At 40.0% G+C, this 26,651-nt stretch overlaps 1 protein-coding gene across 2 annotated transcripts; it reads left to right on the forward strand.

Annotated features, from left to right (window-relative positions):
- The first annotated feature begins 1,759 nt into the window (after positions 1 to 1,759).
- On the forward strand, positions 1,760 to 25,369 carry DLGAP5 (DLG associated protein 5). Of its 2 annotated transcripts, none has more exons than XM_084520170.1 (19): positions 1,760 to 1,820; positions 4,855 to 5,105; positions 5,776 to 5,984; positions 6,430 to 6,522; positions 8,206 to 8,293; positions 9,934 to 10,029; positions 11,149 to 11,222; positions 12,898 to 13,163; positions 13,662 to 13,792; positions 13,876 to 14,005; positions 14,366 to 14,451; positions 14,976 to 15,136; positions 17,176 to 17,268; positions 18,463 to 18,682; positions 19,781 to 20,012; positions 20,367 to 20,424; positions 22,672 to 22,843; positions 23,198 to 23,247; positions 24,311 to 25,369. In XM_084520170.1, the coding sequence occupies exons 1-19, from the start codon at positions 1,789 to 1,791 to the stop codon at positions 24,431 to 24,433; spliced, it is 2,565 nt and encodes an 854-aa protein (XP_084376296.1). In that variant the 5' UTR covers positions 1,760 to 1,788; the 3' UTR covers positions 24,434 to 25,369. The 2 variants fall into 2 exon arrangements, with proteins under 2 accessions (XP_084376296.1, XP_084376297.1); XM_084520171.1 differs by having other exon boundaries at positions 1,802 to 1,877.
- Positions 25,370 to 26,651: the final 1,282 nt, after the last annotated feature.

The following is a 26,651-nucleotide window of genomic DNA, read 5'->3' on the forward strand; positions in this document are numbered from 1 at the left end:
AGTGAGATTAAAGTCCAGGCTGTAGTGCAGTCAGACTTCCCAAATTCAGTATCAGCCCCCACATGAGTAGAAATTATCTCAACAGATGCTCCAGCCTAGGTGTTCCATTGTTTCAACACATATTCTTCAGGTCCTGGTATGCAGTATGAAAGAATGATTTTTGGTTGGAAGGGCGACACTCCCAAACCATTTTTTTTTTCCCAAAACCTGTGGTTCAAGATGTCTACAGTGATGATATCATAAGGTAGAACTGTGGAATGCCCTCAAATTCCAATGATTCAGGAAAAAAAAAGGGGAGTAACAAAATGCACTGAACACTCTGGACTGCATTGGACTGAACTCTGTGGGCAGAGTCTACAGATACAAAGTCCTGTAGCTCTGTTGTTTTATCAGATCTTTTTTATACCAGTGGGGAATCCGGCAGCAGTCAATAAACTCCAGACTGATCTTTTATCCAATACCTAACGGGGTAGTGGTATAGGAACAATAATAAAGTAAATCCGTTACCTCCTATAGAAAGGGGTAATGGCGTTCAACTAGAAGAGGGTAGATTTAGGTTAGATATAAGGAAGAAATTCTTCACTATGAGGGTGATGACGCCCTGGTGCAGGCTGCCCCGAGGAGCTGTGGCTGTCCCATCCCTGGCAGTGCCCAAGGCCAGGCTGGATGGGGCTGAGGGCAGATGGAGTTAGATAGGCTGTAAGGTCCCTTCCAGCCCAAACCAGCCTGTGAGTCTGTGATTATTTTATAGCAAATTAGTAATTTTAGAGTTCTTCTCGATGTTTAAAGTTTCTGGACCTCTGCTCTACCCCCTGGCAGTTCATACAGGGAGCTGTGTGGTGGCGTTTCTCTGACAGCCGCACCTCGTGAGGCACAGAGCCAGCCTGGAGTGATGCAAGACCGAGCGCTGCTGCGGGAAGCAGCTCTGCCTCCTGACCGAACGGTCTTTAATCCACTCATCGCTGTCTTCTCTCACTGTAATAGTGTTTAAATAAAAGTGTACCGCCTGTTTACTGTAACACAGCCCGGAGACGCCGCATTTTTACGCTGTTTGCAAGGTATGGCCGTCATCCAGCACTGACCATACCCAGCACTCAGCAGTTTCCTGTCTGGCACTCATCTTTCCTGATCTGCCAACCCGCATTTTGGCGGCGCCACCAAGCGGCTGCTTTCCTCATTAACACTTTTTACGTTTTAATTTCGCAGGTTTTTGTAAACAAGCGCAGCGCGAGCTGCCTGGCACCTGAGGAGGACCTCGAACAGGAGCCACCCCAGCAAACCTTGGGTCGCTGTGACACGAAGAAAACGGGAGATTAGGGCTGGTGTGCACTAGGTTAGAATAAAAGTGGAGGATGTGTGACGGGCTAGGGATGCATTTTTTAAGTGTTTTGGTTAGGTGAGCCTTGAAACATCTGAAAATTCCTGCAGTGCTTGGGAGTCTCACACAGATCTTTATTCTTGCCCTGACAAAACTCAGCAGGATCCAAGGTTTGGCCTCATTTTTTATGGCTGACACCCTGCGGCCCGCCCCTCACGCAGCGAGGCGTTCCTGCACCGCGGGACCCGCTGCGCCCCACCGCCCCTCAGCCCCCTCAGGCCGCCGCCATCTTAGAGCGGAGCGCGGCAACCCCTCACCACCTCCCCTCCCAGCCAAGCCCCGCCCCCGCGCCCCCACACAACCAATGAGCACCAAGCAGAGCTCGGGCGGCCACCAATAAACACCCGGCTCCGCGAGTTGGGTTCCGCCCACCGGCTGGCCGTTGGGGGCTGACCAATGAGAGCGCGCGGATGGGCCGGGGCTGGCCAATGAGCGTCGGCAGGTGAGATTTGAAAGTGAGCGGGGAGGACGCGGCGAGAGGGGCGCTGAGGCCGGGCAGGTACGGGCGGGACGGGGGCGGGGGAGCTCTGAGGTGGCTTTGGGGGCTCTGAGGGGGTTTGGGGGGCTCTGAGAGGATTTTGGGGGCTCTGAGGGACTTTGGGGGGCTCTCCCAGGAGTTTTCCCTCCCTGTCTCCTCCACAAGTCATCCTTGTGATTCCTTAGTTGTAATTTAGCTCGCGTGCATTAACTATTTCCGAGTTTTTCCCTTTATATAAAGCTTTCCCTTTATATAAAGCTCCGTCCCCTCCTGCTATTAATCTCGCCTTGCCTTTATGACTATTTAAATCTTAATTATCCTTCAAGTCCTGCCTGGGCAAGGCGCTACTCCAAAAATAAATAAATAAATACAAATCTGGGGGTGGTACTTTTGTATTACAAATAAGGGGAAGTTCTTTTCTCTATCCCTGCTTCCATAATGTTTCAAGTTTCAGGTGAATTCCTCTGTAAGGCTACTTACCTGAAAGTAGTTTAGTTGCTCTTGGTGCTTGTTCATGGCAGAAAGGCTTACGTGGACGTGTGCTACAAGAGCTAGAAAAATGCTGTTTAAAATAGAAGTTAAAGTGTTAAAATGCTTATTGAAGTCTAAAGCAAATGCAGCTTGCTGTAAGACTGCCTGATGTTATCCATTACCTCTTCTGTGGTTATAGGCATATTAACTTTTACCAAGGCACTGAATTAAACATTATGCGTGCAATCTGTTGTTGTATATAGAGCACATAAAGGAGCCCCAGGCACAGGGAACTTGTCCCACAAGTTGTTGGAGATCTGGGGACTCCAAGGTTTAGAACAGGTCAGGCAGAAGCTTTGTCAGCTGATCATTGAACATTTGGACAACAGCTCCTCCTCTGCTCCCCTTTCTTTGCCCAGTGATTGCAGAGACCTGACCTGTAAACTACTTTCAAAAACTAAAGGAAGAGGTGAGGAAAAACAATCATTTTGATTTTAATAAAGCCCATCCCTGGGAGAGATGAACTCCCTAATATAAGAAGCCTGCTAGCTGTCACAATTCTGAGAAGGAATCCAACAGTAAATAGGGTGACAGTGGAGAGATGGCTCTTGGAGCTTATAGGGGTGGCACACCTAATGTTGTCTTAGCTCAGAAGTGGGGAGTTGGAAACAATCGCAGACTTTCACATGGAATAAATACTCTTTTAGTTAGATAAATTTCTTAGCCAGACCTCTCAAATTCTTATATATTAATTTAAACACCACAGAGGATGAGTGTAGAGGCTTGATGTTAGCTGCTGCTTTTAGGAACGATTTTCTTTCAGGAAGCACGAGCGATCTGCTTCTTCTAGGAGGCAGATAGTAGCAATATACTGCCACCAACTTTTCTTAATGGTTTTCCATAACACCACAGGAACGACTAACAAGATCAGTCCCAAGATGATTATTGGAGAAGCTCAGGGTTTAACCTTCCTTAAACACGTACCTGTAAAGCAGGATAAATGTGACCCATGAGCGACAGTAGTTAGTCTGATCATTTGCAATCATTATTAATTATCTAGCATCTTTAATGAATCTCTGAAAGTTGGAACATAAAATGAAAGATGAGAGATAAGATGCTTGATGTTAATCAGGTGGCACTGATGTGTACCAGCTCTTCCAAGATTGTGTGGAAGAGATTCAGCTTCTGATCTGAGTACTTTAAGCTGAGTTCTGCTTTTATTCCCATTTGATCATTTATTCTTCCTCTCGCAATTTTGCTCTCCTGCTCCGCTAAGCTTATTGGGAGAAAAACCTAAAATATACCCATTTACATTTCTGACTCATACATAGCCTCCAGTATCTATTCCAAGCCCTTCCAGATGGCTGTGGAAGTGCTGTTGGTGCTGTGCAAGTTACTCGGTACGTGAGTACTGCCATGAAGTTGGGCACAAGGGGCTGCCACTGCCAGCTCCAGAATGCAGACTTTGTTTTCCTTCTTAGGGTAGTTCAGATTCTCTCCATGCTTTTTCACGAGGTATATATAATTTAAGAGCACACTGTTTGTTTCTGCTTATTTTGGTATTCTGTTTTTTCTGACATCAAGGTTTTCAGTTAGGTCTCTGGTGCTCATTTTTGGCTTGAGATACTGGTAGCAAATAGTATTTTTTGACTAAGAAATCCTGAATAGCCATGGTCAAGGCTGATCTTTTCTGTCCAGCTCACTAACTATTCCTTTTGTTTGGCCAAAGCTCTTTGTCTTGAAGTTGAGAACCTCTGTACTGACCTTTGTTAGTTATTTAGCTTAGCTGTATCACCCTTCTTACCCTAAAATTGTTTTCTTTAAGATGAAGTTTCTAAAGCACCCTAGTTGAAGGGGCAGGCAGAGTAAGAGCAATTACAAGAACTGAGCCTGACCTCTCCAGGAAGCATGAAAACCCTCAGCAAAAAGGTTTTGGGTGGGAGGCAGGCTTTGGAGCTTTTTGTGTCCCTGCTAGCACAGCATGTACAGACCAGCTGATGTTTTCATCAGGTCTTCCTCAGGTTAAAAAAGTAGGGAGAAATCCTGCTTGAAATAAACGCTATTGTGTTACAGTTGCATCCTGGAAACTCTGTGAGGAAGCAGAGCCAAGTGCTCCGATGCATGACAAAAATGCCTCGCCATCAGATAGGGTATAATCTAAACGCTCAGTGGCAGTGTTGCTTCCAAGTATTGTCCTGCAGCCTTGTCATTTACTTGATGGTCTCCTTAACATGAAAAACATCTGTGTTGGGAACAGACTAGCCGGCCAGTCCCTGGCGGTGACAAAGCCTTCCCTGCTAATTTTGTCAGATTTGCTGACAGCTTGGTAAACAAACGAGCCCCTCGAATACATAAAGCAAATAATGAGGAGTCATGCTGAAATCACTATTTGTGTTGTCTCTGGTACACAACAGAAATGAAGAACCCAGGGCTTTCTATGTTCATAACATGTAAACCCTAATAAAAAGGGCAAAACAAACAGTTACAGCTTTTTTTTCCTAATCATTATGATATTTTTTTTGTCCAGGATAACCAAGATGGCTGCTACGTCCCAGTTCGCCGGTCGATACAAAAAGGATTTGAGTACAGAAACCATCAGAACAAAAGTTGCTCGCAGAAAATCCATGCTTCAGAAGGAGAACAGACACAAGTTGTTTGAAAAGGGCAGGCAGTTTGGATTGGCAGATGTCAATGTGCAGTTATCGAAAGACAGAGGAGTCTCTCAACGGAATGAGACAAGTGAGATGCGCTCTAAAGAGAACAGCAGTGTGAAACAGAGTATGTAAAGCCTAGTTTTAAAGCTTTTTAAAAATTGTTAAAAATGCCTTTAAGTGAATTTCGTGATGTTATCCCAGGAACCAAACTGAGGTTCACATCTGAATGTGAAGGAATGGTTTAAGATTTCAAAACAAATGACTGCCAATTCTTCTAACTCAAGCAAATGGTCTTAATACAGCTTTGCCTTCCTTTATGGCTCCAGTGGTATGAATTAGCTTTTACTGTGATTTGTCTGCAGCAGACAAAGAAGAAATGCATTTGTCTATTAATATTCAATGAGAAGTCTCTTAATGATTGCTCTGTTCAAGAAGTGAATAAACCTGATCTATAATCTCATCTACATATTACCGGTATCTGTCATGTGCTTAAAGCATGCTTAGCAATGGGGAATGCATATTCTAATTTTATTTTTCAAGCTGCTAGTTTCTTTGTGGGAATGGCTAAAACAATGCAGGTAATTTAAGTTTTTAGCAAGATGATAGATCACATATAAGTCTTCAACTGAAAATTGTAGGCATGTGCTTCAGAGTCTTCTACTTGCTGGCCTAGTATGTTCCTCTTGTAACTTGGAAAAAAGAGATTTGCAGTTTCCCAACATATTTTCTGATTTTTCTTGGCTGAAAAATTTCTGTGATACTGTGTAATATTCCTGTCTTCATGTTTGCTTCAGAACAACCTACAGATGCAGCCTCCAAGAGGATTGATGAGCGCAAGGTAATGCTTCAGCGCTATAAAGAAGAAAAGGAACTTCGAAAACTAAAAGAGCAAAGAGAGAAAGCAAAAAAGGGTGTGTTTAAAGTTGGGTTGTATAGACCTACTGCACCTGGATTTCTTTCTCTGGTACCTGAAGAACCTGTGACAGTGAAGCCAAATGAGAAGGTAATAAGAGTAATATTAAATATCTAACTTAAGCTTATATACTATACAATGTTACTATTTGTATACAAACTTTATGGAAGTTATGTGAATTAAACCTTTTATAATAGGAATACTTGATATTTTATAATAAGGAACAATAAGGGAGCAATTTCCTTCTTTTCGTAAACAAAGCAGGAAATAATATAAATGTGTTGATTTTTGATTTTGTCTGTGTTCTCAGTTCACAAATTACAGCAGTTCATCTGCAAATGAAATGCCAGTTACCAGTTCTAAAGTAACTTGGCTGTTTAGTCCATCTAAGTTTCTCTCAAATCAGACTTGATCCACTTTGACTCAAGTGCACAGACATGTTGCTTCTTATCCTTAAGCTTCTTGCTCACTCTAGCAGTGATGGCAGAGGGAGGAAGGAGTTGTTAACTCTTTGTTTCCTTGGGAATGTTTCCAGGCAGCTCCTGCTTTCTCTGGGAGGATTACTCGGTCAAAGGCCAAGAACCAAGCAGAAAACGCTGTGATACCAGCAACATCTAAGCCTTCTACGGTTTGTCTCTTATATAAATTTAAGTGAATCTTGCAGAAAACGATGTAATTATCCTTTAGGCCGTAACTCAGAATTGTATTCTGACACAGAGTGCTGTCTCCAAGCAGGTTTTTCCCAGGGAGAATGACAAATTAGGTCAGAAAAGCTTTCAGTAAGCTGGTAGAATTTTTTTTTTTGAGCATTGTGTTGAACCGAACTACAGAATTTGATTAGGTTGGTACAAACCAAAGGGAAGTGTACTGATCTTCCAGATCTCTTTTTCCATATGAAATATTGACCGGTGTTTGGTCCATCTGACTGTTTTTCAAATCACAAACTTGATCCATTTTGACTCTCGAGTGCGCAGGCACTTAAATAGTCAGCAAGGAATGCAAATAAGGGTGGAGACAGTAATGAATTAAATACTTCTTGGCTTGGAGAACCAGTGAATCTCTCATGAATACAGAAAATGTGCAATGAATGCAGATTATAAAAAGTCAATTATTTTCCTACATCACATTCTAGCTTTAAAAAGTTGAAGGTAACCCAGCAAATCGACTACATTGTTAGAACTTGTCACAAGTTTTGTATATTTTTCTTCTCCAAGTGAGAAAGAACGTTTGTTTTTAAAATTCAACCTAAAAATATTCTTGCCTGTTATGCCACCTTTTTTTTATCTACTTGTTAGAGATGAGAGATTGAGTTACCAATCAGATCTATTAGTCTGACATTGTGGAGTCTACGCAGTGACAGATCTGGTGCACAAAGCTGTTGAAATCTTAGTTAGTTTTGCTAATTTGGCATCTTAATTTCATAAAGACGAAATTATATTCAAGTTCTTAAATCTGTAGAATACTTCATCTCATGTTAGTAAATTCAGCAATAGTGGTCTTGCATACATTATTTTCAGCAAGCTGGACATGGAGCTGTTTGTTTCATTAAGGGGAAGAATTTTATATGTAAGGGTTTTTGCCTTATGTTTTCCATACTACGGTCAGTAATACAAATGACTAAAACCAGTGGCTAAAATTGAAAGACAATGTATAGCAGTTGTGCAGATTTCCATTTAATTTTAAGGCCTAAAACCCTTATAAATGGAGGTATGTGTTGTTGAGATGCAATTACTGCAGGCATCAGTCATGATTAATCTTTACTGCTCAAAGTTGGAATCACTTCAGTGTTGGCACGCTTTACTGTGAATCTTGGCAGTCTCTTTTGATATTACTTGTACAAAAAAGTAGTTTGAGGAATTTCACCTGCAGTAATCTGTAAAAAGCTATAATTTGAATCTAGCAATCTTGTCTTATGCAACTTGAATGCATTTGGAAGATTTCCAGTCATAACTGTGTGAAGGGAGAACGGAGTTAATACTGAATCTTTCAGAAAAGCAGCTTTGAAATCACATAAATCACATAATACAAACTAACTTGGGGCAGTAATTAGCACCTACTTTCAAAGTAAACTAAACAGTTTGTTAAATTTTCTTCATTCTTTTTCTGAATTCCTAATTAGATGGGTAACATGTTAACACATGTCTAAAATGAGCTATTTTAGTTATCTTTAACTTCTTTACTCTTTAAAGCTGTTTGTGCCAATTACTTGGCCATTTGTTTTACTGGAGGCTAGGATAGAAAGATGAGGAAAAGTTGGGCTACTTCATTTCTGGAAATCCAGTGCTTCATAAAATGCAATCTTCTTTTGCAGGTCCGTGCCAACGGGCATAGCGTGCGCCCTACACAAGCAGCAGGATGCAAACAGAAGAGTACAGACAAAATGGCTGAAAAAGGGAAAGGTAGGAAAGTAAAAACACTTCCTACATCTGAATCTGCAAGGGCACTGCTGTTTTATTCTTCGGAGTCTATTGTCGTGTTATGGGAGTGAGGCGAGGAACATCTTTGGGAGAGATCCACAGTTCATTTTTGGATACAGGGAACAAGGAAATTTTTAGGATGACCATTCCTACCAACTACAGCCAGGGCAGCTGCTGACAGACTATTGAGCATGTGGCTCTAGGCATTGCATGTACTTGTTGCCTCTGTAGGCTGGGGAAATGAAGTGCAGGATACTTAATGCAGTTCTGGTTACTGATTATTCAGCCTAGCGAAGGGAAAAGAAAAAGAGCAGTAAGTAGAATTGTATGACTGCTCCCTGCCTCTGCAGCTGGACATGTGCAGAGCTTCCTGTTTGTCTAGTTATAAGTACAGTCTTATGTTGTCATATTTTACAACGGTCCCTTCTGTATCTCTCTAGTTGTTGGACTTTCTATGTGATTATTCTGTACTTCTATGGAGAAAACAGTGTAAAAGTGAAAAATGCCACGTTTGTTTAAGCAAATAGAATACCTTTGATTATGAATTCTTTCTGGTTGCGCAGTGATGTCAGTGCCTTAAGTTGATAATGCTAAGTCATGTAGAATACTTATGTTAACACACGATATTCCATAATTCAGGGTGAAATGAATTTCGTATCGCTAAAGTAATTAAATCAGCAAGCAGCAGATGTCTGCTTAAATAAATGTCATACCTTCAGTGAATATTGAGAAAATCTATTATTAATGTTTGGTGTAACAATTGAAACATTTAATTTTTGAAAAATTATCATCTACTAGACTCAATAATGCTTTTTCTTGAAGCAAGAATATGCATTACATGTATTTAAACAGTATGAAAATGTTAAGGAAGTGAACATTTGGATAAATCAGATGTTATAGTTATTTATCTAGTAATTTTTTTTCCAGCTTGTCAAGCAGTAATTATGTGGCAAGTAAAATGACATTTAAAAATAAAAGAAATATCATTAACAGCAACCAAGTGGGGCTAGATTTCAGACAGCTATAGAAAGGCAGATAACGAAACAGAGCTTGTGGGTTTTTTTTGTGCAAGAGAATATAATTTTTGAAGGAAATAAGGAAATTAGAAACAGTACTAAAACACAAAGATGACAATTACAAAGATGTGTAATACAGTATATGAATCAGAGTCCTATTTAATAAAAATAATTTGGGCATGACTCAAATTAAAGAATACTTTATTAAATTCACACTTTAGAATACTTTCATGTAATGACCAGAGCATCATAAGGGAAATGTTGAATTTGTCTATGATAGCAGTGAACATTGAGAAGGGATTCTTAAGCTTAGTATGTAGCTTTTAGCACACTGGTACTTTGATGTTATCAGGATTCTGGAAGTACTATTGTGCAACAAAACCTTCTTGTGTCAACATCCTTGATGCCAAGGCTAAGCTGGGCTCTCCATGTTTAGCTCTGTTTGCATGGAACTGACAAAAAAAACACCCCTCCTGATGATTCTGGCAAACTAATGCAACTGAGAATTGCTGGTACAACTTTGATTTTTACAAAACTGAAGGTTTCACTTACATTGCTTGAATACAACTCCTTAGAAAGCTTATCTCTGGAATTAATATTTCTCAGTGTTGCAGACTGCAGTCCAGGCAGCCCCAAATGTAAGAATCACCAGAGCAGCCTCCTCTGCAGCTAGGCAGGTGCTGAAAACTACTGCTACTGCTGGTAAGTGAGGTGCTAAATATAGTCTTGCTTGTCTAGCTGATATGTAAGTATTTGACAGAGTGAGTGTGCTATAAAGAGATGTCCTGCCCAGTACTGTGTAAGTGAACACTGGAAACAACGCTTATGTTTATGTGCTGCTGCTAAACATATTGTCAAATGATATACTGGAGACAATTTTGTCTTTAGGATCTTGCTTATCTAGGACACTGTTTTCTGTAGAGATGCATATCAGCTTGTTCTGAACTGTCTTTGCTCACTATCCTGGTCTGTAGCTGTCTCTTTGGAAAAGATAGATTCTATGTAAATCATGCCAAATTGTCATGTAAGGAAAGGATTAAATACACTATCACTTCAAATCTCATCTGGAACTCTATTGCAATATTGAAATCAAGATGTTGAAACTAACATTGGATGGTTTCCTGTAAAATCCATCAGTGTGGAGCATCAATATGCATATGGTAATTACAGACAGAGAACGAAAACAGAACTGGGAAAGATTTGCCAGTTTGGTGCATCACTGTTTAAGGACTTGTGATTAATAAGATCAGGAACAGATGCCTCTGGAAGAGCTGAGAGCCTGTGTTCTTCAAGTCAGGCATCTTTCTTCATCCATGTTTGTTTACTAAACTAGAGGAAACTTTTAGCAATGTTATCTTGTCCTCAGGGTATTCTCCAAAATGTTTCTCAGCCTTCCATATATATGACAGAAGGCTGAAAGTACAGCTGCAATGGTGTTGGTTTCAATCTTCCTGTGGAAGTTGTAAACAAAAAATGAATTCAAAATCTGAACTCAAACTGACTTAAGTGTTTCTTCAGCCTTTAAGGAAATGAAGTGAACTCTTTTAGTATACGAAAACGTCTGAAAACTAATGGCTTAATGAATCCCTTTTCCTCTCCTGGTGATACATCTCTTAATAGGCTGTTCAATCCTAGTTGAGGTTTTCTTTTGAATGAACTCTTGCAATTAGACATCTGCCCTCTAGCCACTTACTCGAGAAGCAACACAATCTCTCCCTGTCTTTAACCACCAGACTTTTATGTCAATCTTCTGAAAAGATCAGTGAACAGTTGCCTTAATCAGATGCCTTTTGACCTTGTAGAGTTTCTCTCTCTCTCTAGATAACCAGTCACAGAGAAAGCCAGCAAGTGTAGCAAAGCAGAAGAAGGTGGCAGTCAAACCTGTTGTCATAGAGGTAGGTCATTTAATATTTGAAATGGAAAAGCAGTAAAACTGATGTAAGAGTAACAAATGGTAGTGAAACTGTTGCTTAAATGTGGTTGTACTCGGGCATATAGCTAATAGGAAGTTCACTAATAAACTAGATTTTGGGAAGAAGCTGTGAGTATTTATATTGTCTTATTTTTAAAACTTCAGAGCAAATTTGATTTGCTTGTTTGGATGGCTTGTTTACTAATCCTCAAGTTTTGGACCATGAATTTAAATCAGAGGTCTTACATAATATCTTAGATGTGATATTTCAACTACTTAAATAATTAAAAAAAAAAAAGCCTGCTTAGTTTGCTGGTTTTATCTAGTGTCTGTAATTTTGTGCAAATTCATTGCTTTTTGTAACATACTCTGAATATATCCTTTTGATGCTCAAGTAATAATACAAAATTTTAGAAGCTGAGAATTAAATGCATTTTCAGGCTTTGAACCACTAAGAATGTATATAGAAATATTTTTCTGTGCAAGATTTATTGTAATTACAGGTAGTCGCTTTTGTTATAGCACTGACAAAGGGAACTGAACTTTTTTGCCCCAGCACAGAGAACACTCTGAATTTGTCATATCCCTATTTAGGTTGCCAAACAATTTGCTTATGCATTCATGCCCCGACAGTCCTGTGCAAGAATCATCCATGTTTTCTCCTTCCTTCCACTGTAATTCCCCTCTCACTCAGTGTCTCCCCCACACCTCCCATCCCCAGTCCTATTTCAGCAACTGCAGCTGTGCTCTAGGATTGTCTTAAAGCTGCTGCAGTCATGCACAAATACTGACAGGAGGTAAAAGGCACTTGCATCCTGGTTCAAGTAAGTACTTCTCTGCAAACAGGAGTTACTTTGTGCTGCTAGTTTGTAAACCCTTGCTGTAACCTCAGTCATCTTTTCACAAATCTGTTAAAATCTTAATTCAAAGCTTACATTCCAAGCAAGGGTATTTGAAGTATAACAAGATTTCCAACAGATTGAAGATGTATATTTTCTTGAAAAAGAGTCTGAAGTCTTATGGCTGGTTTGAGCTAACAATATCTCAGTGTAGGTATTTCAGAAATGTGTTCTGTGTGATTGTCTAGTCACTCATCTCAGAGGAATGTGGACTCAACTTATTGATTAACTTTTTGTCCTCTTTGAACAACATTCTGTAGTCCTAACTGCACTTGTATTCTCTTTGTTTTGGACTGCATTCCTCAGCTATCAGCTTTTCTTTAGCTTGTTCTTCAGTCTTTGAATAATTACAGTTTATACACGTATCCAACAGACCTAGTCGCATTTGGAGCCAATAACTCAGCTCTTGAGGAGCTTATCATATTAAAGCATTTTTTTTAGCAGTGGGAGCAAGCATTTGTTAATTTTAATTACTACTCTGGTAGGCCAGGTGTTCTGCTACTCTAGCCCCTTCAGTGGATTGTTGCATTCCTCATGGTCAAGTGCTACCCTGCTGCAAAAATCATTTGTAGGTGTTAAAAGCCAGTTAGGCCTATGGTAAGTCAGGACTTGTGTACATGCATGCTGCTGTAGAAAGCAAATTACCTGAAATTGTTCCTTTCCTGATGGCTTTCAAATAGTCATGTTATAATGCAGCCCATTCCTATACTCATGCTCATTGATTTGATAATATAGTGTTCGCTTCGTTTATTTGTGCAGGTAATTCCTTCTGAATATAAAGAGAAGGAAAATGCTCAGCTGGATCCAGTGACGTGTTCAGCATCAGAACTTAAACAGGAACCGACCTCTGAAGAAAAGAACAATTCTGCTCCAGGGCGACCCAGAACGCGCTCCTTTGCACCTCAAAACTTTGTGTTTCAGCCATTAGATGGATTAACAACCTACAAAGTTACACCCATGACTCCTTCTAGAGCAAATGCCTTTTTGACACCTACTGCCTTCTGGGATTTTTCAAAATCTCCAGTGTAAGATCCTTATTTATAATGTCCTAAAATATAAATGGCCTTATAAATATAAGTGAAACTTCATGGTGCTACAGGAAATACAATCTTTCTGTTGGGAGATTCCACATGTAACAAAGTGTTCTGATGCTGAAACACCTGATCATGGTTGCTACTGTTGCTTAATCAAAAGTGGACATAATATAACAGGAAAGCAAGCTATGTAATGCATAATCCTGCCTGTGCTTTAGAAGTAGAGCAGCTCCATGTATGAGGGACTGTGCCATGGATATCTATGCACAGATGTGTCTATTTTAATACTAACAGCTCATGTTGTCTGTCATTGAATGGAAGGTATTTTTTAATTAAGATTTTTCAATTAATTCAATTTTTTAATTAAGAATTTTCGATTTCAATTTTTTAATTAAGATTTTTCAGTCTTATGTGTTTGGCCATGTTGGAGGTCAGTTTCTCAATGTGTCTTAAGTCTGAGCATGCCTCTTTTTTTGTTTTTGTTTCCAGTAATATAGCTGAAAAATCCAGTAAAACTAAATTTTCCTGGGAACAAGAGCCTGATTCAAAAAGTCAAATTTCACCTTTTTTAAAAGACCCTCAAGAGCAGCAAACCACTACAAGTCTGAAAGGAGAACAAGGTACAAAGTTCACATTTAGTTTATCATTTTAATGGTTCTTAGTTTTCACCAAATTCTGAATAAGTGCCTTTTACATTTTTCAGCAAGAGATTCAGATGAGAAGACTTCCATTCAGAGATCAAATGAAACAATTCCTGTCTCTACAGACATGAGAGCACTTGAAACAAAGTCAGATGATATAAGAGAGCAAGAGCATGACGTGCCCTACTTCAGGTTTGTGTCTTTTTGTTTTGCTTCACTGTTGTCCCTTCTGAGGCCCTTAACATGAGCAATACAACATCTTCTAAACAGTTTACAGTGGTTGGTGTCTGTCACCAGTAACCTCAGTAGAAATTCCCTCCTATCTTTCCTCTTGTATTAGTGTAAGTAAAGAATATAAAATCCTGGAGGCTAATGCCTCCTAAGGAACACAAACTTGAAAGCAGTAAAACATAAATTGAATCTCAGCTAGTCAGCAAATTAAAACAATCTAATGGGTTCTGCTCAAAGATTGCCTAGCTTCGCTGAAAGGATGATGATAATAAACGGTTATTCTTCAAATGTTCTCCAAAAAATATTTTTCACTATTTTTAGAAACATTCTTCAGTCTGAGACAGAGAGGCTGATGTCTCAGTGCCTCCAGTGGGATGGAAAACTTGAGCTGGACATACCAGAGGATGGTAAGACTGAACTGTAATAGGCACTGAGAGGGGTGTTATGGTAACCACAGTGACAGAAGAAACTTTATGTACCTGAGCATATTTGCAAAGTAGCCTGCAGCCCATAGTGAGAGTTGTATTAGAGTTGTATCCGTCTAAAGACAAAAAGCTATGCTTCATCTCCTAATACTAAAACTTAAGTATTTGATGTGGTAATAGTTGACATTGAAGTGCCTATCACAACAGTTTTTCTGTAAGTTCTAAGTATATTTAAATGCATCAACTTTCAAACTTAGTTTTATTTAAGAAAATGGTTAACTTGTCAGTTTTTTTTTGCCTTAAAGGCTTTGAGTTGGTAAAGTTTATTTGAAAGAAGAGAGCTTAGAGAAGTTCAGTGGATAGGTATGCTCCAGACTGTATTGCAGGTCTGAACAGTTCAAAATAGTTGAAATAATAGATTCCAAGCTCTTCAAGTACTTATTTATCTCCACTGAAATGATGGGTTATTCCAAGTTATACTCGCTTTTGTTTTCTGTCACCATCAGCTAAAGATCTCATTCGCACAACCGTTGGTCAGACAAGACTGCTGATAGCAGAAAGGTTTAAACAGTTTGAGGGACTGGTGGATAACTGTGAATTTAAACGAGGTGAAAAAGAAACAACATGTACAGACTTGGATGGATTTTGGGATATGATTTATTTTCAGGTATGTACTTGCATGTTAATCTACTAGAATAAATAAGATGGGGGTAATTAACAAGCAATGGATTGAAACTATTCATTTGAAAATCCAAAATCTGTTTTCTTTCAGTATATTCAAAAAAAAAAAAAGCAGGTTTTTGTTTAACACTTTTAAATAGTGAATAGTACCTGATGTTATGCTATGGTTTATGGACCTGTTTACCTGTTATCTTGTGGCTGTGGACCTTTTTGTCTGGAATGAAGGCATGTAGCCAGATCTCATTCTGGTTTGGAGTGAGGAGTTGGTCACAATGTCCACCAGGATCACAAGCTGGGAGCTATTCCTGGAACTCACCTGGAAGTAGTGGTTCTATTCTTCAGTACGCCAATAACGCAGAAACTACAACATTTTAGAGGAGAGCTGGGTGATAGAAAACCATCTCTCCAGTGTTTCTGCTGGCTTCAGAAGGAAGTATAACATTCTAAATGTTCAAAATGTCTCAGCAGTTTTTTGTATAGCAGCATTCATCAAAGGAACTTGTAATAAATCCATCTTTACATTTAATTTAATGCTAGGGTCATAGATCTTGAATTGCCTGAAGGAAGTATATGGGTTTGACCTGCTTCTTGAACATCAGAGATACTGAGGAGAAAGTTTGTAGAAACAGTCATTTGAAAAATGGGGTTTTCCTGTGTTTTTACAGTCTCTGGGGGCAGTTTGTTTCCCCTGTGCATCCCCACATTTTCCCATAGATAAACATGGAGTGACAGAGCTGCTAACTCTGCCCTACCTTGCATTCATTTTTTGCATCCTCTTCATTTTTGGGGATGATGTAAAGGACTTGTTCCTCCAGTGACAGACCTGCTATAGACAAGCCTTGTATTGGCCTTTCTAGCAAATAAGGCAAAGTGTCTCCATTACAGAGCTGGAGGAAAACAAGGCTGTTGGATTGAGCACCAGTAAGGGAGAAGGTAATGCTGCAGAACTAGTTTGTCTGTAGCCACTGGATGTCACAAGTGCAGACTGCATCAGGAAGCTGTTCAAGACCAGCTTAAAAGGACAAACAAGCTTGCATGAGGCATCTCCTAAACAATGGAAGACTCGAGCTGGTTTAGTGTAACAACCTGTGCAATGTGCTCTTTCGCATTCCTTAAATGTGAGCACTGTCTTGGGTTGTAAACCAGCTCCTTGATTATCCCCCAGAATCACAGAACGGTTGGGGTTGGGAGGGACCTCTGGAGGCCATCTGGTCCACCCTCCCTGCTTAAGCAGGGAAACCCAGAGCAGGCTGCCCAGGATCCCATGTCCAGATGGCTTTTGAAGATCTCCAAGGAGGGAGACTCCACAACTTCTCTGGGTGACCTGTGCCAGTGCTCGGTCACCCTCACTGTGAAGAAGTTTTTCCTGATGTCCGGAGGGAACCTTGTTTGTTCCACACTGTGCCCATTGCATCTTGTCCTGGCACTGGGCACTGCTGAAAAGAGCCTGGCTTCATCCTCTTTGCACCTTCCTTTCAAGTATTTAAAGACTGAGATGCCCCTGAGCCTCCTCTTCTCCAGACTGGACAGTCCCAGCTCTCTTCTCCTCACACTCCACATCTTTGTGGCCCTTACCTGGACTCTCTCCAGTATGCCCATGTCTCTTGCACTGGGAAACCCTAAACTGGATGCGGTTCTCCAGGTGCAGCCTCCCCAGTGCACAGCAGAGGGGAAGGATTGCCTCCCCCTGCCTGCTGGCAATTCCTTCCCTAATGCAGCCCCACGATACACCCCAGGATTACCACTATATGTATTGGATCTTGCTAAATCATTTTATACCTCTGCTACTGACTTTAAACTAAAGAAATGAGACCTGAATCTCATGTATGTTAGCATAACCATTCTGTCAGCTGCATGAGAACATTCCATACTTAGTGTTGGTTGGAGGTTTAGTTTGCTTCTGTATTTAAAGCAAAATACCTAAATGCACGATGCTTAAGTTGTTATCTATCTTCACTAAATGTTTTTTTTGTAAATCTGGTAAGTCTTGTGAATTAACCTTGGACTTCTGGGAATTTCCAATAGATTGAAGACGTGAATAAAAAGTTTGATAATCTGAAGATGCTTCAAGACAATGAGTGGCAACCACTTGATGTCCCGAGCGAAGAAATTGTCAAGGTATGAATAGAGCCTAAAGCGTGTCTCCTAAAGCATCAAGATGCAAGTGTGTTGAGGTCTTTAAAATAATTTGAAAGCTACTGCAATAATGAGTACTCTTCTTAAATGCAAGTTCCTTCTAAAGCCTTATTCATCTGTCGTCTTTATTTGAACATTATCATCAACATCTATTCAGTAAAATTCCTCTCGAGGTTCACCCTTTTTTCCTTGTCTCCCGTATGCACTTACAGTTGATGTTTGATTCTAGTTGCCTCTTTTGGATGGTAGGATTAAAACTAAGAATTAATGACTTGAAGTCACTGGACTCTTTGCTAGTAAGTCTTACTAGGAAGAATTTGGAACAGAAATTACCTTTCAGATATAAAACTTCCTCTGAGCCACTGGTGTTGGCACTGACTTAACTGATAAAGCTGCTACAGAGGAATTTGGCAATGCCTCACAATTTTAAACACTGAGTGCTGAATTTTATCTGTGTCTTTAAAACAAGATCATGGGTAGTGTTAAACTACTAATTCTTTAAACATAAATGGATCTGACGCTATCCAAATTACGTTATTGATCATTGCAAAATAAACTTTAAGCTATTTTATTGACCTTGGTTTAAAATCTCTACCTGTTTCTAATTGAAGATCAAGAATCATATTCGCATTGTGTAAACTCCATTCAGTTCCTTGAGACTGCTCAACTAATCATAAAAAAAAAAAAAAAAAAGGTGGTCGATAAGAAACTCCAGATGCATGAAATCTGAGGAAATGTGGTCTGTGTGAACTGACTATAAATGTCAGAACCATATAGATGATGCAAGAAAAACTTGAAAAATTGAGTGCCAGGAGAGAATTCTCTGGTTGACAAGTGTCTGCTTTGCAGTTACTTTATTTCCCTGCCACTAGGAGTCCCTGTATCCCACTGTTCTCAAAAACATTAACTAGAAAGGCTAAAAAAAAAAAGTTATAAGAAAGTTACAAGACGTATTTCTGAACTGCAGGCTTGGCATGAAAAAATACTTTAAATTGTCATCAAAACCTGACTTTAACCCCTGAATGGCACTCAGTGGTATTCTGGAGATGAACGGAGATCTTGTGTCCTGCAATGCTGTCGCCTGCTGCTATCTGTGTGGCTGGTAGCTATGTAGGTGTTCACATGCAGTTACCTCTGTCTTAAGCTTCCAAATGAGACCTTGACTTTCAATTTCAGAAAAAGACTGTTCCAAATGGGGTGTCCAAACCAAAGCTGGGAGCAGCTGGAAGAACTGCTGCCAGAAACAGACTTGCTGCTGTAAAAGCAGCTATGAGGGACAAAATGAGGAATGAGGGAGCTGCTGATTGTACACATCAGAATAAGCCACCAGAGGTAGAAAAAGTGGTTTTTGAAGCAGGATTTTTCAGAATTGAAAGCCCTGTGAAAAACTTTCCAGGTAAGTGGAACATCATCGTGATTTCTGTGACCTGAAAAAAATTAAGAGATTTGAACCAAGCTCACTAGGAAGGAATTATGCTACTTATACTGGATACAGTTCCTGTGCTGGGCACAATTCATATTTCAACTAATGGTTAGTTACATCAGGAAACCAAAGTAAACTGTTCTATAGGATTGTACTGTTTTAAGCAATTATGGCAATATGGAATCCCTGCTTAGACTCAGAGGTAAAAGCAGGTGGTTCATGTTTTTTTTGGATGTTTAGCAAGATCTGAGCTTCTGACTTAGCTGACAACCCATTCGTCAAAGTCAGTGCAGGCTGATGTCCTTTATTTGAAAGATGTGAATTGGAATTTTTGTGTAGTAAATCTTTCACTACTGTCTTCAGAGCTGAAATACAATATATCTGTGATCAGTATTCATGTTCAACAAAGTTGTAATATATTCCCGTCTGCTATAGAAGCAGTCTAACACTTTTCTTGAGCAGACAATCCAAATACAACCTTATTTTCAGCATCTATCTTACTTAAATCTGTGAAGCTAATATTTTCAGTAAGCCTTGATTCTTTCAGAGCTGTTCTGCTTCTCCCATATTTATGGTTCATAAGACAACTGGACTTCCCAGTTTAGGTAGATTTTCTCTTCACAAGACTAGTGAGCTTTTAGTATGTTTCCTATTACTGGAGGAGACCTGAAAAGCTTTGAGCAACTCTGAACTATTGCAGAATTATATAAAAATCAACTATGAATCTGTCTTTTTAATTCTATCAGAAATACCTAATGTGGAATGTTGAAATTAATGACAAAGTCTTTCACCATATGTACTTCTTAATAAGAACAGCAAATCTTGTTATTCCAGGTTTTGTGAAGGGATGGTAATTACCAAATTGCTTAGTTGGAGTGAAGGTAGCTTTAACTTACAGACCTGCTCTTGTCACCATTTTCAACTTCTGCTTGCAGCATATATAAGATCATAATATAACATTTTAGAACAACAATTAAGCATAAAAACTAGTGTGTTCCTAGCTAGAATCTTAACAGTTCCATATTTTTGGAAACTGCTGTGGTAATGAAACACAAAATGCTCTTTTTTCAGAGTTGCTTTCAAAGAAACCTCATAGATCTTCCCAGCATACTTCTGAAAATCTGGCAACTCCAAGATCATCCAGCAGAACTTTGCAGAGCAATTCTTCTCTTCTTTGTAACCCTGAGGATACAACTGCAGAACAAACAACACCAGCACTTGAAGGCTTCCACCCAGCACAGAATTTGAATATGCACCAATTTACCACTGGAAAAACTCTCCCTAGTGGTTGTCTTGAACAAAGGTAGACATGTTAAGGCGGCTTTAACTTTGTATAAGTAATTTTCTAGTTTTAATTGGAAAAATGAATACTAAATGCCCATTAAGTGTTACCTTCCAATTTGGTAGGGATGAAGGTGTTGTGAAGTCCTTGTGTCTTTTCCTTCCATCAAGCAAATGTGAAGAGCTTTTGTCCAAATGTAATTTCATTGCATTGAAATTGGGGCAGAAGTTTTTATTTTGTGCCTAGAAAGTTTTATATAGCTGGCTAGTGCTAAACCAGCGAGCATAATTGCAGAACTAATTTTAAGATTAGTTGGGAAAGTAAAAATCTTTGAAAATGATTGAGAAGAGTGAAACATTCTTGGTTTTCTTTCAGCGTTTCCCTAGATGCAGAAGAACCCATTCCTGTTGCTGGCACGGTGGAGGAATCTAAGGTAAGTCATGCATTGTTCATGTCTGTGCTTTAAATAGTTCTCCACTATTAGCCAAAAAAAATAATAATACTCATGTGTAAAGTGGTGCACATCTTAGAGTTTGATTATTAATGATCCACGTGTGTGAGGAGCTGCATGTTGCAATCAGTACTGCAAATTACTGCCTCCTGTCAGCAGCGGAGGCATAACGTGATGCTTCAAAGCTGTCTGCTGTGCCAGCTCGAGTTACCTGAGAAGACTGACTGAGAGGAAACCCCCCTGGAGCTTCTCTGAGGACAGTTGGCTTCTGTGTTCAAAGCTCGTGCATTAGTTTCTCTCTTGTCCTGAGCTGAACTCCTGTCAGAAAATATCCTTCCCCTCAGGATAAGGGTGGCTTGCTGGTTTAATAGTTCTTTTTAGTAGCTTTGGACACTTGGATGTCTGATCAAATATTCATCAAGATGTCTTTTGCATTCTTCAGGTTGGTGCTTTTTCCTTCTCAGTGTAGACATCAGCAGGATCTGCTGCTGCTTTTGTATCTGTGTTCCCAGACTAGAAGTAACAGTATTAGTTAGCTCTCTGTCTTCATGTTGCCGTAACAATTAGGCTGTTCCACTGTTTAAAGGTATAGCAAGAGCATTGCTAGCAATACAATTATCAGTGCAGAAGTGGATGACCTGAGATGCCTGCAGACTCCTTTTCTGAGTGTAAAAAAAAAATAAAAAAATAAATAAATCCTTAAACTGGAATGGGGCCTCCATAATTTAGGCAGTACTGGGCTACTCAGTGCAGGCCAGTGCTTTGGAGTTGGTCATTCTTCAGTACCACTCATTGGAAATGTAGGATCTTAATTTTTATTTGATCTGTTGTTATAAATCGCTCAGTCCCAAAACAGGATTATAATCAAAGTTTACAATTTATTAAAAGAATAGAGGTAAGCAAACAGCGCTGGGTGCGTCGGGAGTCTCTGCTCCACCTAGACACACACCAGTTACATCAAGTAGCTGATTTTTATGCTCCTAGGCTAATACATATTAATTACTACTTCTAAAATAAATAAATAAAAAAAAAAGGTTATTATAATTAGCTTCCGGGATCCAAACCCTCCTACTGGAGCATGCACATCAGTCTCTGGGGGTCTTTCATGCTGAAGGCTCGTAGTCTTCCTCTCAGGTGTATTTTCTTGTCCTTCTCCTTTGTACTCCTTGGCAGCATGTCAAAAGCTTACACAGCGTCCCCTGCAAGTTTTGTCTCCTAGCCGTCCTTCAGCTTTTTTCTTCTCCTTAATCTCCTGGCCACCTGGCCAGATATCAGGGGCTTGCATGGTGTCCCATTCAGAAGCCGTAACAGTTACTAGTTGTTAGCAGTTGTTCTGAAACCCCCAGACATCAGAGACTTCAAAGAAAGAACATACAAATACAAATAGCTCTCTATTGACACTTCACCTGTTGTTAAAACATTCCTCACAGGCCATTCACAGGGACACTCCAGTCACATGCGGCCCTAGCACTGTTCCATACTGACACGAATCAATGAACATATATCACATGTGCATGGCTACAGCAGGCTTTATTCACACATATGCATGTACATATGTATCTGCATTTTTTTAAAATCTTGGTTATTAATTTGCTCCTACCCCTTTTACTTCATCTTTTCCATGTCACCTGAGAAATTGCTTGTTAGTGATGCCACTGTGTAGGGAAACAATCTTTCACAATCAGTATTTCTGATAAGGTTTTCCTTCAGGTAAAGTCTCATTAGGGAACATCCTCAGAATGCTTTTGGCACTTCAAGTTCAAAATCATTTTCTCATGTGGAAGAACTTCCTTCATGCCCTCTTTCAGATGATATCAAGTTTATGAGGGTGTTTGGGAACTAGTCCACGTGAAATATATCAGTGTTAAGCTGTCACCTTTGTTCTGCCTTTCTTTTGTACAGTGACTGGAATTCACACCCCACTCTCTCTCCTGATTTGTCTATAAAATCTATAGGTTAGAAGCATGGATTGGACTTAACACAGATGTGCTGTAAGCTCACATCCCTTAAATATCTTGGCTACTTTTTACCTTTATGATTTCTGCACCAAAAGCTGACAAACTGCCTTTTACAGCAGACAAAACAGAAAATAAAGCTTCCCAGTGTCATTGGAACTGCCTTATGTCCTACTAATTTCACTAAGGCTTTCTTTTTGGCTCCCTGGGAAGCAAATATAGCTGACATCTTAGACTCTCAGAGGATTAGGAACAGTTAATTCATGTTTTTCAGGTGCTGGAAAATTCTAACAGTGAGTTAAAAGTAATGGATGGCATGGAAGAGATGGAACTGTCAGCTCCAGAGCAACAGGGACAAGATATCGTCATGGGCAGCCCAGAGAAGGAGGATACCTGCACAGAGACTGACTTAGCTCAGCATGGAGAACCAAAAATGCATCAGACAGGTGCGTATCTTAGTGCTGCTTAGTGTAGTCAATGTGGTCATGTTTAATCTCAAGTTTTGATGGTCTAAATATTATTCTTTGCAAGCACTGTCCTTGTAGCTTGATTAATCTAGGCATGCTCATAGCAAAACCTACATTGGCTAGTAGGACTTATTCATGCTTTGCATGTGAGCAAACAGTTCCCCTGGTTTTTATTTGTAGTTTCCCTGTGATAAGTGAAGCAGAAAGCTGATATAAAAGGCTTGCAGTAAAAGCAAGTGCAGACCACTTAGTTTTTCCTTCGGTAAACACAGAAAAACAAACTTTTTTCAGCTTTAGCAGTATCAGACTAACCTTAAGAATATTTTTTTTCAGATGTTTTGTGTAGTGATTTGATATCTGTCGACAGAAGCCCCTTTGATACGGTAAGCTGACCCTTAAAGTTATTTGACTACAACAATCTGCCTGTTGCAATACTGTTAACCTTTGCTACAGAGTCAGTTACTACATGGAATAAATTAAACCCTGGAAAATGATGTTATCGAGTCAGATCATGCAACTTATTCTAATAAATTCAGGCCACAGTTCCTGAATTGCTGTACTGGCTCACACTCATTCCTTATTGCATGTGTTGAGTGTAGGATGAATTGAGACATTTGTCACAGAAAGAATGCCTGATCTCATTAGATTGATCATTTGAATTTCATGTGGATTTCCTTGTAAATATTTACTAATATAATGAACTGCCTGGCCTTTTCCTTCCAATTCCTTGCTGGAGTTCTCAAGACTTATTCCATACATTTTCTACAGCTTTATCTTACACGGCCAGAAGTAATATTCACGGGGAAAAGCATTTGTACAAAACCTTCCAAATTGTTAAAAGAACTTGGCTGTACAGCTTCCTTGGTTTTGCATGGAAAAAATTCTCTCTAAAACATAGCTTACTGCTTTAAGTAATGAGTATCTTCAAAATGTGGACCACCTATTCATTTCTTATGTCTGGAAATAAATTCAGAATTCCTTACTTATACTGATACTCACAGTGGTAAATTACTTTTTCAAAGCAAGAGCCGCAGTTCAAAATACCACTTAAAAGTAAGCACACGGCAGTATTTTTACATCTACTAAATTGCTGTAGTTTTCAGGAAGGGTTTCAGATCTTCCTGGCAGATCTGTGCTTCACGTTTTCTGAACCTGTGATGTGTCTGCAGTATTGACTGAGATGCAAGAGAACCGTGTGCTTCTTCTGCCTTATCAAAAGCAATTTCTGCTCGTTTTTGTACTTTGATTGTGTGGCCTTCCAAGCAGGCAGGCACCTGACAGAAGTAAGCAGTTGCCTGTCAGTAATCACCGTTGGTCTGCTGCTCTCACAGATGCCATTAGGGAGAAGAATTTGCTGTTAGCTTACCTTGTGTGTTCTTGCAGTGCTGGTTTGTAAAGCAGGTAACTGTGGCTTGGATGCTTACTTCACACTGATTTCTCTCGCAGCCGATGCTGGATGGGGAGCTGCTCTTCACGCCAGTCAAGAACAAAGCCCAGAAGCTTGCAGCAGCTGAAACGTTCAGTGACCTGATTGTATTTTCTCCTCTTCCTCCCTCTGGGGAAAAATGAGTGACTTGAGATGCAAAATGTGTAAGTTGCATAGAAGAAAAATCAGAGGATGTTTAGAATAGGCTGCAACCCATGAACTGTGTTTTGTTATATCAGTAGTATTTTATAATGGAACTTCTTAAAATATTTTGTAACTGTGTTATGGTGCAGTCGTTGCACTATAAATGTTGCTGTATAATACTAGAGGTGTTTGCTGGTTATTCCTGCTGTATCCAGTGACTGCATATTCTGACTCTTACCTGAAATACTTTTATTTTTGTATAATTTCATGTATTTCCCGTCTACTTCACGTTGTCAAACTGTTCATCTCTAAGCTTTTGTCTTGAACTTTGTTACCTCATGAGTTCTTTCTATAAGAGATGGGATAAGGTTTGTGTAACAGATGCTTACAAGAGCAGCTGTCCCTCTGCCCTGTTTGTGATGTGAGGGCACCTCTGAGGGGGAGACTCAACCTGTTACCCACCCCAAAGCACTGTTTTGTATTCAGTCAGTGTTATGAGGGTACTGTTGCACCCTTGGGTTCCAGTATTCTACATATCAACTGTGCTTATTCAGCAGCTGGGACAAGATTTGATTTGTATTATTCTTTCCTGTGGGATTCTTCCTGGTGTTTAACAATCACTTGCTTTGTGACAGTAGAAATTAGAACAAGCATTTCAGGGTCAGATAGCATCTTTTCCTTGCAGTGTGTCAAGTAGGCATTGATTTTGTAGATACTCAGCAGAGAGCTGCGTCCTTAAGTACCTTCAAGCTAAACCCCATTCTCTCATCCCTTTTTCATGTAGAAAGTCTCTTAACCTTTCTTTGAACATCTGGCCTGTTAACATCAGCCTCCCACATCCTGTTCCTTTTGCATTCTCTTACCTGAACTGATGTATTTGTGCACAAGGAGCGTGCCAGTTACTGCTATGCAAATATAAAGTGTGTTTGTATATATATGAGTACCTCATGTTCTTATATTTTTAAGAAGTACCTGACTGGGCTTCTTCTTGCAATGATGACCTCAGCGTAGTACACACATTCTTCCACTAACCTCTATTTTAAACTAAGCAAATGTAATACAAATCCCTCAGTAGAAAGCATTGCCTTTACAGCTGGGGCTTCTCCTTGGACTGAAGTTTTAACCTGGAAGATGTGTGCTGACTGAACTGAAATAAATAGAGGAAGCCAACTTGATGTGGTGTTACGGTGCTAGAATGAACTTCCTTCAATACTAACTTCTGTTTTTATAGACGACTACAAAAAGATGGCTCTTCCTGACTTGCCTGCTCTGTTCAGTGCTCAACACTGCAATGAGTAGTGGTAACGAGGGATTTTTGGCATCTGACATATATGCTTAAGCCAATGTTAGTGTGCTGGCCTAGGCGCTTGCATCTGCTGGAAGTCTGAACGCTGTTGTAGCTTGGTACCTCCAAGGGTAAACAAAGAGACTGTTATAAAAGGGTATGAGGCATCGAAGAGATCCTTGAAGACTTCAGTAGTGGCTCTTGCATTGTTCTTGTTTTGCAGAAAGACTAGAGAATGACTCACAGAGAAGGGAGAAGGGAACACACTTTATTACCAGCCTGACTCATGGTGTGAACTTGCCAATAAAATTCCTCCCCACCCTGAAACCAGTCTTGACTGAGAAGTGAGGAGTTGAGAGAAGCAAAAGTCTCATGACCGGTGTGATGCAGTACAGAACGCAAGTACTGCGTGCGTCTCCCTTGAGACAGAAATGTGACCAGGATGTGCTGATTTGGGCCCCCCTCAGCAGCAGCTAGTTGTGATGGCTTCCTTTTTGATGCCAGTGAGAAGAAGATGAAGAGAAGGAAGAGGAGGGATGACTGTTCTATCCACGGTTTAGGGGAGAGATTTTGCTCCCTTCAGGCTTATCTCTGGACCTCCTGAAATACCTTGTTCTGGGCAGATCAGAGGCTCTTGCGTTTTCTGTGTTTTCCAGTGGTGCCTGGCAGGCAGCCTCACTGGAGTGACACTGCTGTGACTCATGCACAGCCCCCTCACAGCTTGATCTTGCAATCCCTGCCCTTGTGGTTCCCCTTGGGGAAAGAGCTGAAGTCCTTTGCTATGCTACTTTAATTCCTTTAGTGAGGAAGAAATAACTGCTCCACCTGGCAGAGGAATGGAGGCGAAGATAAGATGGGGTTGATGATTGCTGCCCTAATTCATAGGACTGCTGCCTGTATGTTACAAACAGCTTCCCCACATACTTCTCTCC

The sequence above is a fragment of the Aythya ferina genome, assembly GCF_964211825.1.
Source record: "Aythya ferina genome assembly, chromosome: 5".
In the NCBI taxonomy this organism is placed as follows: Eukaryota; Metazoa; Chordata; class Aves; order Anseriformes; family Anatidae; genus Aythya; species Aythya ferina.

Excerpts from the sequence above, each read along its gene's own strand:
- DLGAP5 (XM_084520170.1), top strand. The coding sequence starts at position 1,789 with ATGGGCCGGGGCTGGCCAATGAGCGTCGGCAG. Across the intron at positions 1,821-4,854 it reads TGGCCAATGAGCGTCGGCAG|GATAACCAAGATGGCTGCTA; the intron begins GTGAGATTTGAA and ends TTTTTTGTCCAG. Across the intron at positions 13,793-13,875 it reads AAGTCTGAAAGGAGAACAAG|CAAGAGATTCAGATGAGAAG; the intron begins GTACAAAGTTCA and ends TACATTTTTCAG.